Here is a 14,885-nt window from a genome sequence, read left to right as displayed (position 1 = left end):
CAGTTCCTTATCTCCTGGCACTCCTCTATTTGCTCTGGTCCCCAGCCCCGTTCTGTTTGTTTGGTCTTTACAGCATAAGGCGACAATCAATCGGAATTTCATTGCTCCAGGCTCTGGGGCAGGAGCGAAATGGCTCCACTTCAAACGCCCCACCATTGAACAGACGTTTTTGGCATTTAACTAAATCAAATCGATATCGAATTTAGATGTCAACGCGGCCCAGAAGTTTTCGTTACGTTTCCAGAAATGGTGAAAGTTGGTGGGGTTCTTTTGGTTTCAATTTCACATGAACTCGCCGGCGACCTCAAAGTTGTCAATGTTATGTGAAACTGAAACTGTGACAAGGACTGGGGCGGGGGCTGGAGCTGGAAAACGTGAACCGAAGCCGAAGGCAAAAGGCCAAAGGAAAAGTTCTCCTTATGGCAGCGGTTTCAGGTTCTGGCACGGCTTCAACTTTGGGATTGGGTCTTGGTTGGCCGTTGCTTGGAATTTTATCTGACTGTGCGTATGACCGCAGGACTAAAAGCCACAGGTTATGAGTGTCTCACTACATCATCTTGGATACTTGGACGGGGTCCTTTCCGGTTTAGTGGCACTTTTGTTTCTGGCAGGACACCAATCCCTAATTACATAAATCAGCTTACAGCTCATTGTCCTTTGGCTTTGATTAACTCAATTTTAGCCATGTCCTTTGGTTTCATTCCATTATAAATTAGTGAGAGCTGTCTAAAAGAGAATACAATGATTCCGCCCAAATGGTTTTAATCTGGCTTTCGTACGGTTGCCAAGGACTCCAGTTTTAGAGCCTGCCATAGAGAAGAAAAAAAAAATTGAAAAATAATATCCCTTTTTGCTGATGCTCCTAGACAAAACGCCGATTCCCGACTATTTCTGACGATTTCGGCGATTTCGTTGATTACATTGTGGATCTCGGCTGCGTCCCTCAATGGAGCCATTCTGGCTCACTGGAGAGGCGCAACGGGACAAGGGGCGTGGCTGGGCTGGGCAGGGCAGGGCAGGCAGGAGATCGGTGGCAGCCGTGCATGTGCGTGCCTAATGAACAAAATTCGACGGGGCTGCAGCGGCTGCCATGTGCATGACCAGAAAATTGAACTCAGGCCAAAAACTGAGGGACGACAAATGACCGGCGGGGGCCACCGAGGAGCTGACCACTCACACTGGTCGGTGGGGAGAGGCATGGGGCATGGGGCACGGGGCATGTAGCTGGGGAAAATGCCCAGTGCGTGGCTTTGCGGCGCTGTCACTTCTAATGACCGAAAACGGTCAGGAACAAAAACACAGTCACCGGAAAAGGAGCAACTGCAAACGCCGTTAATTTTGTTTATTTCTCTTGGCTTTTATCGGGACGCGGATGCACGGATCCTTTTGGCCGTGGAGCCATGGAGCCATGGAGCCGTGGACTAATAGCACTCGATAACGCCGAGTACGTGAGAATTCCAATATCGCCGAATCGGAGAATCAAAATGGCATTCAAATGGAATCTAGATTCGGGCCAGCAGATTGCAACTTGGGATGGAAAAACTGAAAGCCCAACTAATGGCAAGTTTTCTGATAAATATTAATCCTTGTGAAATAACTCATTGGCTTTGTTTTTTTGTGGGTCCTCGTTTACAGGATGTCCTAGTCTGCCTGCCAGTTTCACCAGCGTTGTAAACCGGAGTCCAGGAGTCGCATGTAAAGCATTCGAGCGAGTGATACGGTCCATAAATTCGGGGATTTATAGCGGAAGTGTAGAATGTGAAAACAGTTGCTTCTTCAGATGTTCAGATGGCTGTATGTATAAAGGCGGCAAAAAGTTTCCTCTCAGGAGGCCTGAGAGGCAAAAAGGTGTGGCGCCAGGCGCCTCGAGACCTGCATCCCCGAGTGCAACGCTGCCTGACGATTTGATAAATGCGGTTAATTTCAGGCGGCAGCTGGGGGGCCATTATGCAAATGCCGGAGGGCGACAAGGAGTCGGCCAGGCCAGGGTCTGGATCCTGCATCCTGCCTCCTGAATATTTCATAAAAATCAACTTAATGACTCAAAAAAAACACTCGCCAAACGCACAAAAAGCCGATCAAAGGTTAAAAAAACGTAAGCCTGGCAAATATTAAATTGCATTAATCAATAAATAATATTAAGTTCTGATAGAAGCAACCGCACGGTGCATCTGGCGATGAAAAAGTATCTTTATTTGCTCGCCGCGTTTGCTTATGGCGCTTATTTATGGCGCATTTTTATAATGAATGTTTAATTTGTTAAAATATATTCTTAATTTTTTGAAATGAATGCTTTATCTTCCCCCTCCGTCACTGTTTAAATTAATGTGGTTTTTTTTGTGGCCATATAGTGCTAGGAGTGGAGGAAAGGACCTCCGTTCGGATTACTCCACTCGAGCACGATTCAAAGAGGTTCTCTGATGTGATTTTTGCAATATTCCCTGCCTCTGGCATCTGCAGACATAGTGGCCCCAAATATTATGCTACACAACTGCCGGGAACTGTGTTGCAGCAGCATCTCTGCAGCTGCGGTTTGCTGCACATCGATTCGGTTGAGTGCATCAAACATCAATCAACTCAATGGCACTTCAAACATTTCAAGATGCATACAAATACCGAGATGGCGGCGCACAGCAACATGCCAGTCATCTTGAGGACATTCAACCATAACTCATATACTATCGTACCGCTAGTATATAGGAGATGCCCAATGAGATAAGACACCTCTTCAAGTCCAACAAAAGCCTCAATTGATTAGGCACAACTGCAAGATAGATACTCTGGTTCGTAACCAACGAGGCGTTGCACTTCGAGCCGGCAACCACTTGAGCCAGATTTTATTGTCTCCCGGGCGAGGGGCAATAATAAATTTTGGCGCGAAGCCAGCCCAATAAATTTCTGCCTTTTTCTCATAAACCGAACCGCAAATCTCAGCCGGACTAGCAGCCACCACAATGGTCGTTGGGAGCGCCCTAACAACAATTTGTAAATGAAATTGTGGCGCAAATTAAGCGTATAAATAAGCCACGAACACGGCCCCACGCACGTGGCCCGGGGAGAGGGATAGACTCTGGGGTTGTGTCCCTCTACCAGGACGCTCCTCGACAAGGTCTCTCGCTCATCATCATCGGCATTGTTGCCATGGCATTTTAATAGTCGCCCCGCCCCCAACATGGAACTTGGAACTCGGAACTTTGGCAATTGATGTGGAGGACGTTCTGGGGTCTTTTCGAATAGGCCCCGAGGTAGACTTGCAGAAAATACATAAAATACCCAAAACTTCAAAAGCAAAATCAAGAAATTCAAACTATCTGCTCCAAGAAATTTCTCCGACTGACTATTGGAATGGCCGGCACAATAATTGTTTAGAGAGTTTTGGAGGTGCGACCCATATTTTCTCTTACTGTTTCCGAAGATGGGAAAAGTTAGTAGTGACTGCCGACTGCCGTTATAAATTTATTATGAAAATCTAAACGACTTAAGTGGAATAATATGGGATAAATTATTAAAATTTATGTGCTTTCGAAGAAGCAGCAGCAGCAGCAGCCGTTCAAGGATGTCGTCTAGCCGGGCCACCATCCATCCATTCAAACGATTTGAACGGCAGCCAAAGTTTTTAGGCGTACTTTCTTTAATTTCTTTTCCCCAAAGCCGCTTCCGCGACAAAGCGATGAGTATCCAGGAGCTAAGGACGTCACAGGACGAGGAAGTTGAGTGATTAAGTGAGCCGCTTTTGGCACTTATGCTTTTTGTCGGCCTAATTTTAAAGGGATAACCAGGCTGGGCCAGCCAGGATGGGCGAGGATAACTCGTAAAAGTTGACTCGTGAGTAGCAACTTTTAATTAAAGACGAGTCGAGGGATTTAGTGTCACATTTCGATTGCTGCTACAAGGATTTTTATGTCGTCAGCCGGGGAGCGGGGGATCTGCAATGCAGACTGTCAACTCTGTGTCTGGCTATTAAAATTTTCGATTCGTTTTATTGAAATTAATCGAATAATGGCCAGATGGCGGATGGCGGGCCAGAAACCGATGCCGGCAAAAACAAAAGATACTGGTAGGGCCGGGTAACTCCGGATTGCGACTCCGAGGATTTTATGGCGCACTTGTTTCGCGTTAATCGCAAATCGTAAAGCAAACATTTTTACGGCACCTGCGGTAATGGATTACTAAAGCAGAGTTTTCTAAACGGATAGAGGACGGATCGGGGACCCGGAGCGCAGGAGGAACAAAGTCATACGCACCTCGCAATCGGCATTGCCTGAAAATTAATAAAGTTAAGTGTCGGCCACAATAAAAATGTAATTTCTGTCGGGCTCAAGGCGCTTTAACTTTCTCACTCATGTATGTGTGGGATGTACGGCCGTTGCAGGTGGTAGTGGGTAGTGGGTGGAGGGTGGAGGGGCGGTTGCACCGACAAGTTGACGAGGCGTGAAAAGCTAACCCGGTGGCGGTGCGAAACACAATGGGGCCCGGACTCCGGCGGCCTGGAAGCTCGAGGAGGAGGAGCGACCATTAGACCGCCTTGGTTATGACTTTGGCTTGCAATAAAACCAAAAGTGCCAAAAGTGCATTTTATTTCTGTTTCAGAACTCCAAGCTTAAAGGCCCCACACGAAAATCGGTTCATTGAACCCTAAACTTTCCTAATTTCTTGGATACTTTTCTATGATTGCTTTAATTTGGCGGAACAGAGTCCGAATTAAGTTGCATATTGGAAGAAAGTAATATTTTTTAATTGCATAATCCGTAGAATATAAGTTTTCAACCATATTGAATTAAAAATTAACAACATAAAACTTAACTCACCGTTTTTGAATGCTCAATTCCATTCTTATTTTCAATTTCTTGATCTTTTTATCTGAAAATAAACATAAAGAAAAACTAAAAAATAAATAAAATAATAAATTAACATAAATAAAAATAAGAAAAATCATTCAAAATAATATAAACCGTTTAATTTTTCTGGGGAGATCGGGGGAGATTATATAAGGTAAAGTGTCTGATTGCACTCAACTTGGTGAATGCCAGCATGATCCTTATCACTGCTCTCCCCAAGCCGACGCACTACCTCCACGTGGTTCTCCCTGGATTGTCACTCAACACCCGTTGTTTGACAAACTAAAGCGCGCGACGAGAGTCCTAGCTCTTCAAACTAGGTTGTGGCGTAGGACTTGAAATCCACCCACGGAAAACAAATCTTCAGTGAATGTAGCAGATGAAGCCTCGGAACGGAACCCATCTAAAGTTGACGACCATGGCACACGTAAAAAGGACAATGATTTGAGAGTATGCACTTGGAATGTACGCACATTGTACAGACCAGGTGCTGCTCAACAGCTAGCAGATACCCTCAATAAATGTAGGGCTGACATCACTGCTATCCAGGAAATGCGATGGCTAGGACAAGGTTGCCTTAGGAAGAAGAACTGCGACATTTACTACAGCTGCCATCCAGAACGGCATGAATTTGGCTGTGGCTTTGTTGTAGGCGCCAGACTGCGGCGCCGGGTCTCTCACTTTCTGCCAATAAACGAGAGACTTGCAACGATCCGAGTTACTGCCAAATTCTTCAACATCAGCCTCATATGTGCGCATGCCCCAACCGAAGAAAAGGACGATGTCACCAAGGATGCTTTCTATGCGGAGCTCGACCGGGCTTACGGACGCTGTCCTTCCCATGACATTAAGATCCTCCTTGGGGATTTTAATGCCAAGGTAGGGCGAGAAGACATCTTTGGTGCCACCGTCGGGCAATTTAGTCTACACGAGACCACCTCGAGCAATGGTCTCAGATTAATAGGCTTTGCCGCAGCGCATAATATGGTAGTTCGTAGTACTGGGTTTCGTCATTTGGACATACACAAGGCATCATGGCTCTCTCCTGATCGACTGACCAGAAATCAGATCGATCATGTTGTGATCGATGCAAGGCATGCATCTAACGTACTCGACGTGCGATCCTGTCGGGGTCCCAACATCGACTCCGACCATTATCTTGTTGCAGCTAAGATTCGCACACGGCTATGTGTTGCGAAGGTTGCACGTCGAGGACTGTTGAGAAAGCTGGACATCGGGAAGCTGCAATCACAACGGACAAGGGATGCATTCTCCACTCAAGTCACAGGCCTACTGAGCCGAGCAACTCCAACACCTGAAGACATCAGCAATATGTGGGCACTCATATCCCACTCCCTGCGAACTTCTGCAGAAGAGGTCGTCGGATTCCAACGTACCCCAAAGAGGAATCCATGGTACGACCAGGAGTGTCGCGACGCAACAGCTGCAAAAGACGCCGCCTACGGAAGAACACTGCAAGCTGGGGCCACAAGGGCTGTTGTCGAGGTCTACAGGTCAAGGAGGAGAGATGAGAAACGCCTCTTCAGACGCAAGAAGAGAGAACAGGAGAGGCGTGAGTGTGAGAGCATTGAGAGCAGCAGAGACCGGAATGAAGCTCGTAACTTCTACCAGAGGGTTAAGCGTCTGACCCAAGGTTTTAAGACTGGAGGAGCTGCGTGCAAGGACGATGACGGAAACCTAATCACAGATGCAGAGATTGTGCTGAGGTTATGGAGGGATCACTTCTCAAGTCTATTAGCTGGCTCTGGCCATGATGACTATGGAGAGTATGATCCACAAACCCCAATCTATGGTACTGATGTGGACGTACCGACCCCGAGCCATGCCGAAGTCAAGGATGCAATCCAACGACTTAAAAACAATAAATCCGCAGGTGCTGACGGCCTGCCGGCTGAATTGTTTAAGGCTGCTGGTGATATGTTGGTAGGGAGCATGCACAAACTAATCAGCAAGATATGGCTTACGGAGAGCATGCCCGACGATTGGAACCACAGCATGATCTGTCCTATCCTGAAGAAGGGTGATGCCACATTGCGCACCAATTACCGTGGCATTAGTCTTCTTCCAGTCGCATACAAGGTCCTTACGAGCGTACTGTGTGAAAACCTGAAACCCCATGCCGAAGCACTGATTGGACCTTATCAGTGCGGGTTCAGGCCTGGCAAATCCACTATTGACCAGATTTTCACCTTGCGCCAAATCCTGGAGAAGTCCTGCGAAAATCAGATCGACACATATCACCTCTTCGTCGATTACAAGGCAGCATTCGATAGTCCCCGGCGAGATCGCCTATATGCCGCCATGTCTGAGCTTGGTATACCAGCAAAGCTAATACGGCTTTGCATGATGACATTGAGCAACACCATCAGCTCTGTCAGGGTAGGAAATGACCAATCTGAAACCTTTTATACCAAGTGTGGTCTCAGACAAGGCGACTCGCTGTCTTGTATGCTCTTCAACATTCTAATGGAGAGTATTATAAGGAAGGCTGGTGTGCATCGGACAGGCACTATTCTAACAAACAGATGTGTCCAACTCCTTGGCTACGCTGATGATATTGATATCATTGGCCGAACCAAGCGTGATGTTACAGCAGCCTTCGGGGCTATTGAAAAAGAGTCAGCTAAAGTAGGACTGGCAGTTAACATGGATAAGACAAAGTTTATGGTGTGCTCTAGCAGGGAATCGCGGCGTCTTGATTCCCAGCTATCTGCAGGAAGCCATAGCTTTGAGTCCGTGAAGGAATTCATTTACCTTGGATCTGCAATATCTAGCACAAATGATGTCAGCCTGGAGATTAAGCGGAGAATCACACTTGCCAACAGGTGCTACTTTGGGCTCAGTAGGCACTTTAACAGTAGAGCTCTCTCTCGACCGACAAAAATAACACTCTACAGGACGCTCATTCTTCCAGTACTCTTATATGGTGCGGAGTGCTGGACAGTGGTGCAATCCGATGCAGCTGCTCTTGGAGTGTTCGAGAGAAAGATTCTCCGCAAAATCTTTGGTCCAATCTGCGTTGGCGATGCTTATCGCACCAGATGGAACCACGAGCTGTATGAGCTGTACGGGGATGTTGATATAGTAAGCCGAGTCAAAATTCAAAGACTCCGCTGGCTGGGTCACATCGCCCGTATGGAAGAAGACGCTCCGGCTCGTAAGGTATTTGATGCGGTAATCGTCGGAAAACGGAGGAGAGGACGACCCCGGATACGTTGGCAGGACCAGGTGATGGAAGCCCTGTCTACATCTGGTGTTACCAACTGGCGAGCGCGGGCCCAGGACAGGAAAGCGTGGAGGCAGATTGTGCAACAGGCTGTGACCCGATAGGGTTGTGATGGCCATTTATTATTTATTATTATTGTTTAATTTTTGAAAATCTAAACACATTTTTGCGGCTGCTTGGCTACACTTCCGTACTATCACTTATCAACACTGCATTCTTATCAGAAGTTTTATCAGAAGTGAAGCGGCCCTGGTAAACAGCTGTTTTTGATAAAACAGCTGATTTTGATAAACAAAAAAACCGCACAGATTCGAACTTGATGATTTTAGTCAGGGTTTATTCAGATTTCCTTAATATCAAACTCTCCTAACTCCAAAGGGACTAGAGCCTGTCCTCTGACACCACCCTATTAATGCCCACCACCCCCAAAACATTTAAAACTCTTCTTCAGGCGATTAAAAACACCTCAACCGCTACGAAAGACATTCACTGACATTTATATGTGAATTTTTATTGAGATCCTTACCTTTTCAAGCTCAGATACGCAGGAAGTGATAGCCACTCTCCGGCGACCACTTCCTGACGTTCGTCAGGGGCTTGAAAAGCTTTCGCTTTGCGATGAAGATTTCGGAGCTGGCACCGCAGCCAGTACCGCCATTCGTAGTTGACGAAGGAGAGTCCCCAGTCTGCGGGACACTGAGAGCCTTCGGCTTAAGCAGCACTGGCCGGCAGCCGGCGAACTTAAAGCGTATGTTTCCAGCGCAGTTGTGCTGCAGATTGGGCTGCTGCAGTTCCGGAAAAGCTTCCCGCATAGTGGGTTTCGGCTTCAGGGCCTTGCTGGGATCGTCACCGTGGCACATGGCCGCGGCCAAGGTGCTCCACTCCAAGCGGCGCACTCCGGGCACGGGTTCCACGCTGTAGGCTGGAGCTCTGGCGCTCTCATACCGTTTGGTGATCATCTTTTCAAGGGACTCTGCAACACAAAATGTATTATCCTTTCTTGGAAGAAAAAACTATCTTACACTTACGGGCGTAATGAACCATAAAGGGCTGTAACGCAGCGCCGCAACCGTGCTCCAGCCACTCGTAGAGGAAGATGTCGTCCTTGCCCCCCAGGTATATGGCAGCCTGCGCCAGATCCTGCCACATGCACTCCGGAATCGTGTCCGCCTGCAGCTTATATATGTAGGGAATGAATTCTCGAAAGGCGTACTCCCCCAGAGCGATTAGTCCGCGCACTGCTCGCCTAACGTACTTCAGGTCTGGATGGGAATCTTGCGTGAAAGCGTCACTAAAAGCAGTAGATGGGCTCAACTCACCCCGCTCGCTACACGAGTCCCGTGTCTCGAAGTACCTGGCCAGGCGCCTAGTGATTAGGAAGAGGCACTCTGAATGGAAGTACCCACTCTGGGAGGCCAACTGGCCAATGGTATCGCACAGTTCCTCCACACAAACACTGCCCACGGGACTGGCAAAGAAGCTGGACATATGCTGCAGCTCTGGGTCCGGAGTAGGCTCCTCGTCCTCGGTCTGCAGCTTGTAGATAGTGTGTTCCTGGCTGTTCTCGCTGGCAAATACTGGCTGGTCTTCCGCATGATCCTCCTTGCCTACCTCCATCATTGGGGTCTCCTGATTGGAGAACTGCTCTGGCTCGAGCTTGAGCTGTTCCTCGTACTCCATTTTGACAGTGGTGGTGCCGGGATCTGTACACAGTCCCTCGCTGCCTTCTGAAGGAGGCTTGATGGTCTCGTAGGGAGCTAGGAGCTGACATACAAGCACCTCCGCCAGATGGAAGTACTCGGACCGACAGGAAACATGGTTCACGTGGGAATTGTAGTTGCAGGCGCGCAGGAGTCGCCAGCAACGCTGACTTAGCTGATCCTGCTGCTTAAAGGCCAGCAGATGTATCACCTTTGTCACTATTACACGGTAGATGGACCCCATCAGGGGCGTCTGGAAGGCGTGGCACACAGCCTCCCTCTGAGACTTGCTGTCCGCGAACACAGCAGCTGGAAGGAAATCCGCTTCAGTAAGATGTTTCGCTTACATCAGAATCTCCGCTCACCCGTCACCAGATTCTGGACAACCTGCTTCAACTGTTCCAAGTGCTTGTCCTCTACTGGACAGAAGCTGTGGAAGTCAGCATCCCCAGGCATTGCGAGAGTGATCTCTTTCTGGAACTCCTCGCGCAGCTCAAAGATCTTGTCCGAGTGGAAGTAGTAGCTGCCGTCATAGTCGATGCGGTCCCAGTCACTGTCCATGGCCCCCAGCATAGGCGGCACGTCCGCATCCTTGAGCACTTCGTTGACCAGGTCGTAGGTGACCACTCCGCCTGAGTGGCGTGAATAGGTTTTTACATTCTGTGTCAAAGTAAAGGCATTATAGAGCTGATTGCATTGTCATATATAGTCCTTACGTTGATCAACTCCCAGACTTTGTAGGAGGCATCCTCTGCAAGGCGAGCACACACATCCTGGGGCAGTTCCACATCCGTTTGGTCGTGCTGTTCCCAGAAAATCTTAATGCTCCGCGGGTCAAACCCGGCATAGCTCTTTTGGTTGATCTAAAAGCGAGGTTATCTGTATTAGGCATCCGTAGGAATCTATAGTTCTTACCACTCGACTGCTGTTACTGCAAGCCTCTCCCGACGCGCCACCTGCTGCTCCATGTCCGCTGCTCGCCACTTGGAAGGAGGCATCGAACATGTTGTAGTTTCCGAAACTCGAGGTGGGCGTCGTGGGTGTTGTGACCATGTTGAGGTGCGACGGCGTAGCCGGCAGGCTGCCCACTGCCACGCCCCCGCCCAGTGCAGAAGTGGACACTGTGGCCGCCGAGGATGCCGATGCTGCTGCTGACGCTGCGTTCTTGCTTGCCAGTTCCAACTTGGCCGACTTGGAGCGCGACTTGGTGGACTTTTTGCCAGCGCCAGGAGTTTTCATAGTTTCATCGGATCTGCCTGCGATTTGTTAACAAGAAACACAAAAATAAACAAACTTGTGTATGTGAAATTCAGTATTGCAAAATGCTACCGGCGCAACCATTTTCTTTTGATACCTAACTGTTCTTCGATAAAGTCCGATTACATATTCGATAATTTCCCACAGTTGGCGGTTAATCTTTATTTTAAAAATTAAAGGAACTCTTGTTCTTAAATACATAAAATATTTGTTGTTAAGGAAGAGAAACATAATATATTTCAAAATAAAACAACATGAGCTGCAATAGTTAAAAAAATGTCCCTTCTGATAAGAGAATTCCCCGTTGTCCAACACTGCCAGACAATTGTTGACTTTTATTTACATTTATGAATTAAAAACAAAATAAGAACCTGAAAGGATGGCAGAAGCCGCCAACGTACGCCAAAACCTGCAAAATGTGCCCTCGATCTTTGAAATTTCGGCTGCTGAGACGCTGGACAACCTGATTTACCCGGCGCTGAGCAAGATCTTCGACTACTTCGGTTTGCGGCTGGACTTTAAACTTTGGGGCAGTCTACGGGTCCAAGAGGAGCTCTCGCCGCTGCTCACATGGCTCCTGCAGTACCTGTACCTGAGGAAACGGGCCTCCTCCTTCGGGGAGAGCTTTTACGGACTACAGCGCACGGCGACGGAAACGGGCGAGTTGCTCACTCGGCGACAGCAGTTTCTTTCCGCCACTGTTCTGACACTCCTGCCGTACGTGGAGCGCAAGCTGAGGAGCAGGAGTGCCCGGCACGAGGACACAAGCCCATGGGAGGGCCGCCTCCTTAGCGCCTTTCACGCTTTCCACGCCGCCAAGGCGATGCACACATTCCTCTACCTGATCAAGTACGCCGCCAGCCACTCACCCGTTTTTAGGGCACTCCGTCTCACGCTCCGCTATCCGAGCGAGCCGCCGCGGGAGGACCAGTGGACGTACCTCGTACTGAAGATGCTCGAGGTCCTGGCCTTCTTCCTGCAGTTCGTCCAGTGGTGGTACTCCAACGACCAGAGGCGAAAGGTTGGCGGAGCTCTCATTAATCCAGAAGCGATGCCGAAGAAGGAACTTCCCGACGAGGTGCAGCAGACGATGCCCAAGCGGGGCGAGTGTCCCGTCTGCCTTCTGCCCGTACAAACGCCCACTGCCTGCTCCGTGTCGGGCTATGTTTTCTGCTGGAAGTGCATCGTGAGTCACATGAAGGAGCACGGCAGCTGCCCAGTCACCCACTACCCCATCACCCTGGAGGATCTAGTCCGAATTTATGAGACTTAGCTTTAAGTGAATTGTTTTTTAAGTTCTTGTTTTTCTTTTTGGTTTGTCAATAAATGTGATATGAACAGTAGCGACCTATAGGTCACTGATGTAGAAGCCCAGACGCTGGTCGTAGAGGATGACAACATGGTAGTAATCCCAGTAGGCGGTCCACAAGTTCACACACAGGCACTCGAATGAGATTAACTCGCCCAGAGCGAAGAGCGAGTAGGCTGTGGAAGAAGGTGAAGAGTTGCATGCGACACAATTTGGACTCCAAACTTACCCATGGGCAGGCAGAACTTGTGGTGGAGGACATACCAGATCCACATGGTGGACGCTGCCAGGAAGTACACGAAAACCAGCCGGCTCTTCAGCCAAAGGGAGAACTTCTCTCGCCTACTCTCCCGCCGTAGATAGTACTTGGCGCACACGAAGCTCCCGGCCATGTACATAGCGGCCGATATGAACATGGAGACCGCCGTGGCGATGTGGAGAAGCGAATCCCCATCGGCTGTGGCGAAGCTGGCCCACAGGACCAGGCTGAAGCTGCCCTGGATGTAGCTGAAGGTGGTCAGGCAGCCGAAGCTCCGGGCTGACCGGGGCAAAGCCCTCCGGTAGAACCGGAACTGCAGCCAGGCGGACGCCAACAGAAAAGGAAACTGCGTCCAGCAGGCCATGGTCCAGACAACGTGCTGGGATTTGGCCGCGGCGGAGGAGCTTGGCAGTACATTGAGGACATGGCAGGAAGTGTACGTGCTGGCCTGGAAGTCGGTCAAAATGGCCATCACGAAGACGTAGACCACGGAAATGGGAACGGGCAGGAGTCCCAGTCCCAAGAGGCGTCTAAAATAAATGATGAGACGCCTCTTGGGTTGCAGGTCGCTTAAGGAGCTCGGGAGGAGGTTCAAAGAGTCTTCTGCCAGGTGCCTCATTGTCCAGACAAACTTTCGAGCCAGTTATCTTGGAGAAATCTTCTAACTGTCAACCCTCGCCTGCTGCCATTGAAACTCACTGTTCACTTTTCTCACTTAAAATATATTGGAGCCGTGGGGCAAATTTCAAAGCACAATTGTATAAAGTATAAATGTTTTAAGGCCTTAACCAAATGCTTTTGTATAAATAATGCACTAAAATCATGATGGAAGAGGATGCCTCATTGCAAGCTGGAACAAATTCAGAAACTGACATTGGAAATATAAGTAGAATCTTAAAGGGAGCCGTGCTGAAGCCTTTTCGAGGCCAAAAAGCGTGTGGAGCAGATCTTCCCTGCTGTAGCCACCAGTTTCCTTTGGTAAAATTAAGTAAACTTTGAGCTTAAGCTAATACCGCGTATGTACTGAGTACTCGAGGGTCGCACTGCGGACGACTGGCTGGAAAGATGGAGGAGGAGCTGTGGAGGAGCTACAGCTGCGACAGGTAGAGTCCGTGCTTGGCGTCGCACACCACGTTGAGGGCGTAGAAGTCCCAGTACGAGGTCATGTGGAAACCCATATTGGTCAGCACTACGACGTACTCGAACAGCGCGAAGAAGGTGTACACTGAACGAAAAGGAGAGAAACTTTAAAACGACAGCAAAGGATGTGAGAAGTGGAAACTAAGATCATCCCAATGAAAAGCCAATGAAATCTTTATAATTTTGTAAACTCCTGGCCCACAAATACTCAACAAACTCACCCCCAGCCTCGCAGTAAGAGTTGTGCCGGACGAAGCAGTAGCCCGCCAGTCCAAAGGCCAGCACGTTGACCAGAAACAGGTTCCTCTTGTACCGCAGGGACTTCTCCTCGTGGGGCAGCAGAACCGCCTTGCGGGCATTCCTGTTGAGGAGGTACGAGATCAGCATGTAGCACTCCGAGCAGGCGATGAACACCACGAAGGCGTTCCGGTGAGTCTCGTAGTGGTCCGCCGACGTCCAGAAGGAGAGGCAGAAGAGCGCCAGGTCCTCCACGACGTTGAGGAGGCAGGCCAGGATGCCCAGCAGTCTCCTGCTTCGCCTGATGTGCTCGCGGTAGTGCTCGAGGTACATCTTTGCCACCGCCAACCGGAGCGGAAGGTGCAGAAAGATGGCCAGCCGCCAGACAGTGCGCTGGGGCTCGTAGTTGCCGATGGCCGCCGACACGGAGGGCAGGTAGTTGGCCACATCGCAGTGGGTGTAGGTGCTGCGCACAAAGTCAAAGGCCAGCGACCAGGCCACGCAGAAGAGGAAGCCTCCCAGCGGCAGACTGAGCGCCACGACGGCCAGCCGGGCGAAGGGCAGCCGGAAGAAGACGCTCTTCGGATCGTTGAACCTCTCGTACGTGGGCAGCATTTGGGCGGCACGTGGGTAGTGCGTGGGTGGGTGGGTTCTTCGGTCAGCGGGCCGTCTTCCACATTTTCCGGTACTCTCTCCTAATTAGCTAACCTCGGCGGTATGCTTACGTTGTAAACATTGCGAAAAGTTGTAAACAAGGGATCGATACGCGCGACTATCGGTGGAAGTGCGGGGGCGGTTACTACTCGCATCTCTATTGCGAGTAACTTTTCTTTTTTCAGCCTCATGGGTTGCATAATAGCTATAGTGCTTATCAGGAACCAATATAATTTTTATCTTG

At 49.4% G+C, this 14,885-nt stretch overlaps 4 protein-coding genes across 4 annotated transcripts; 1 reads left to right on the top strand and 3 right to left on the bottom strand.

Moving 5' to 3' along the window:
* Positions 1–8,575: 8,575 nt before the first annotated feature.
* LOC6497643 lies at positions 8,576–11,108 on the bottom strand. The gene is made up of 6 exons (XM_001961615.3): positions 10,701–11,108; positions 10,502–10,648; positions 10,151–10,445; positions 9,405–10,094; positions 9,114–9,347; positions 8,576–9,058 (listed from the first exon to the last, which is right to left on the bottom strand). Exons 1-6 carry the CDS (start codon positions 11,022–11,024, stop codon positions 8,622–8,624), a joined length of 2,127 nt encoding a protein of 708 aa, XP_001961651.1. The 5' UTR covers positions 11,025–11,108; the 3' UTR covers positions 8,576–8,621.
* A 200-nt stretch (positions 11,109–11,308) lies between these two features.
* LOC6497889 (peroxisome assembly protein 12) lies at positions 11,309–12,385 on the top strand. Its single transcript, XM_001961616.4, has one exon. It carries the CDS (start codon positions 11,422–11,424, stop codon positions 12,313–12,315), a length of 894 nt encoding a protein of 297 aa, XP_001961652.1. The 5' UTR covers positions 11,309–11,421; the 3' UTR covers positions 12,316–12,385.
* On the bottom strand, positions 12,342–13,312 carry LOC6497642 (post-GPI attachment to proteins factor 2). The gene is made up of 2 exons (XM_001961617.4): positions 12,581–13,312; positions 12,342–12,527 (listed from the first exon to the last, which is right to left on the bottom strand). The coding sequence occupies exons 1-2, from the start codon at positions 13,227–13,229 to the stop codon at positions 12,391–12,393; spliced, it is 786 nt and encodes a 261-aa protein (XP_001961653.1). The 5' UTR covers positions 13,230–13,312; the 3' UTR covers positions 12,342–12,390.
* On the bottom strand, positions 13,312–14,812 carry LOC6497641 (post-GPI attachment to proteins factor 2). Its single transcript, XM_001961618.2, has 2 exons — positions 13,972–14,812; positions 13,312–13,835 (listed from the first exon to the last, which is right to left on the bottom strand). Exons 1-2 carry the CDS (start codon positions 14,600–14,602, stop codon positions 13,699–13,701), a joined length of 768 nt encoding a protein of 255 aa, XP_001961654.1. The 5' UTR covers positions 14,603–14,812; the 3' UTR covers positions 13,312–13,698.
* Positions 14,813–14,885: the final 73 nt, after the last annotated feature.

This window comes from Drosophila ananassae, chromosome 3R (genome assembly GCF_017639315.1).
Source record: "Drosophila ananassae strain 14024-0371.13 chromosome 3R, ASM1763931v2, whole genome shotgun sequence".
Lineage (NCBI taxonomy): Eukaryota > Metazoa > Arthropoda > Insecta > Diptera > Drosophilidae > Drosophila > Drosophila ananassae.
This window is presented reverse-complemented; position numbering and strand designations above follow the sequence as displayed.

Excerpts from the sequence above, each read along its gene's own strand:
- LOC6497642 (XM_001961617.4), bottom strand. The coding sequence starts at position 13,229 with ATGAGGCACCTGGCAGAAGACTCTTTGAACCTCCTCCCGAGCTCCTTA. Across the intron at positions 12,528-12,580 it reads CAAGTTCTGCCTGCCCATGG|CCTACTCGCTCTTCGCTCTG; the intron begins GTAAGTTTGGAG and ends CTTCTTCCACAG.
- LOC6497643 (XM_001961615.3), bottom strand. The coding sequence starts at position 11,024 with ATGAAAACTCCTGGCGCTGGCAAAAAGTCCACCAAGTCGCGCTCCAAG. Across the intron at positions 10,649-10,700 it reads GCAGTAACAGCAGTCGAGTG|ATCAACCAAAAGAGCTATGC; the intron begins GTAAGAACTATA and ends CCTCGCTTTTAG. Across the intron at positions 9,348-9,404 it reads GGACTCGTGTAGCGAGCGGG|ACCTGAAGTACGTTAGGCGA; the intron begins GTGAGTTGAGCC and ends ATTCCCATCCAG.
- LOC6497641 (XM_001961618.2), bottom strand. The coding sequence starts at position 14,602 with ATGCTGCCCACGTACGAGAGGTTCAACGATCCGAAGAGCGTCTTCTTC. Across the intron at positions 13,836-13,971 it reads CTCTTACTGCGAGGCTGGGG|TGTACACCTTCTTCGCGCTG; the intron begins GTGAGTTTGTTG and ends CTTTTCGTTCAG.
- LOC6497889 (XM_001961616.4), top strand. The coding sequence starts at position 11,422 with ATGGCAGAAGCCGCCAACGTACGCCAAAACCTGCAAAATGTGCCCTCG.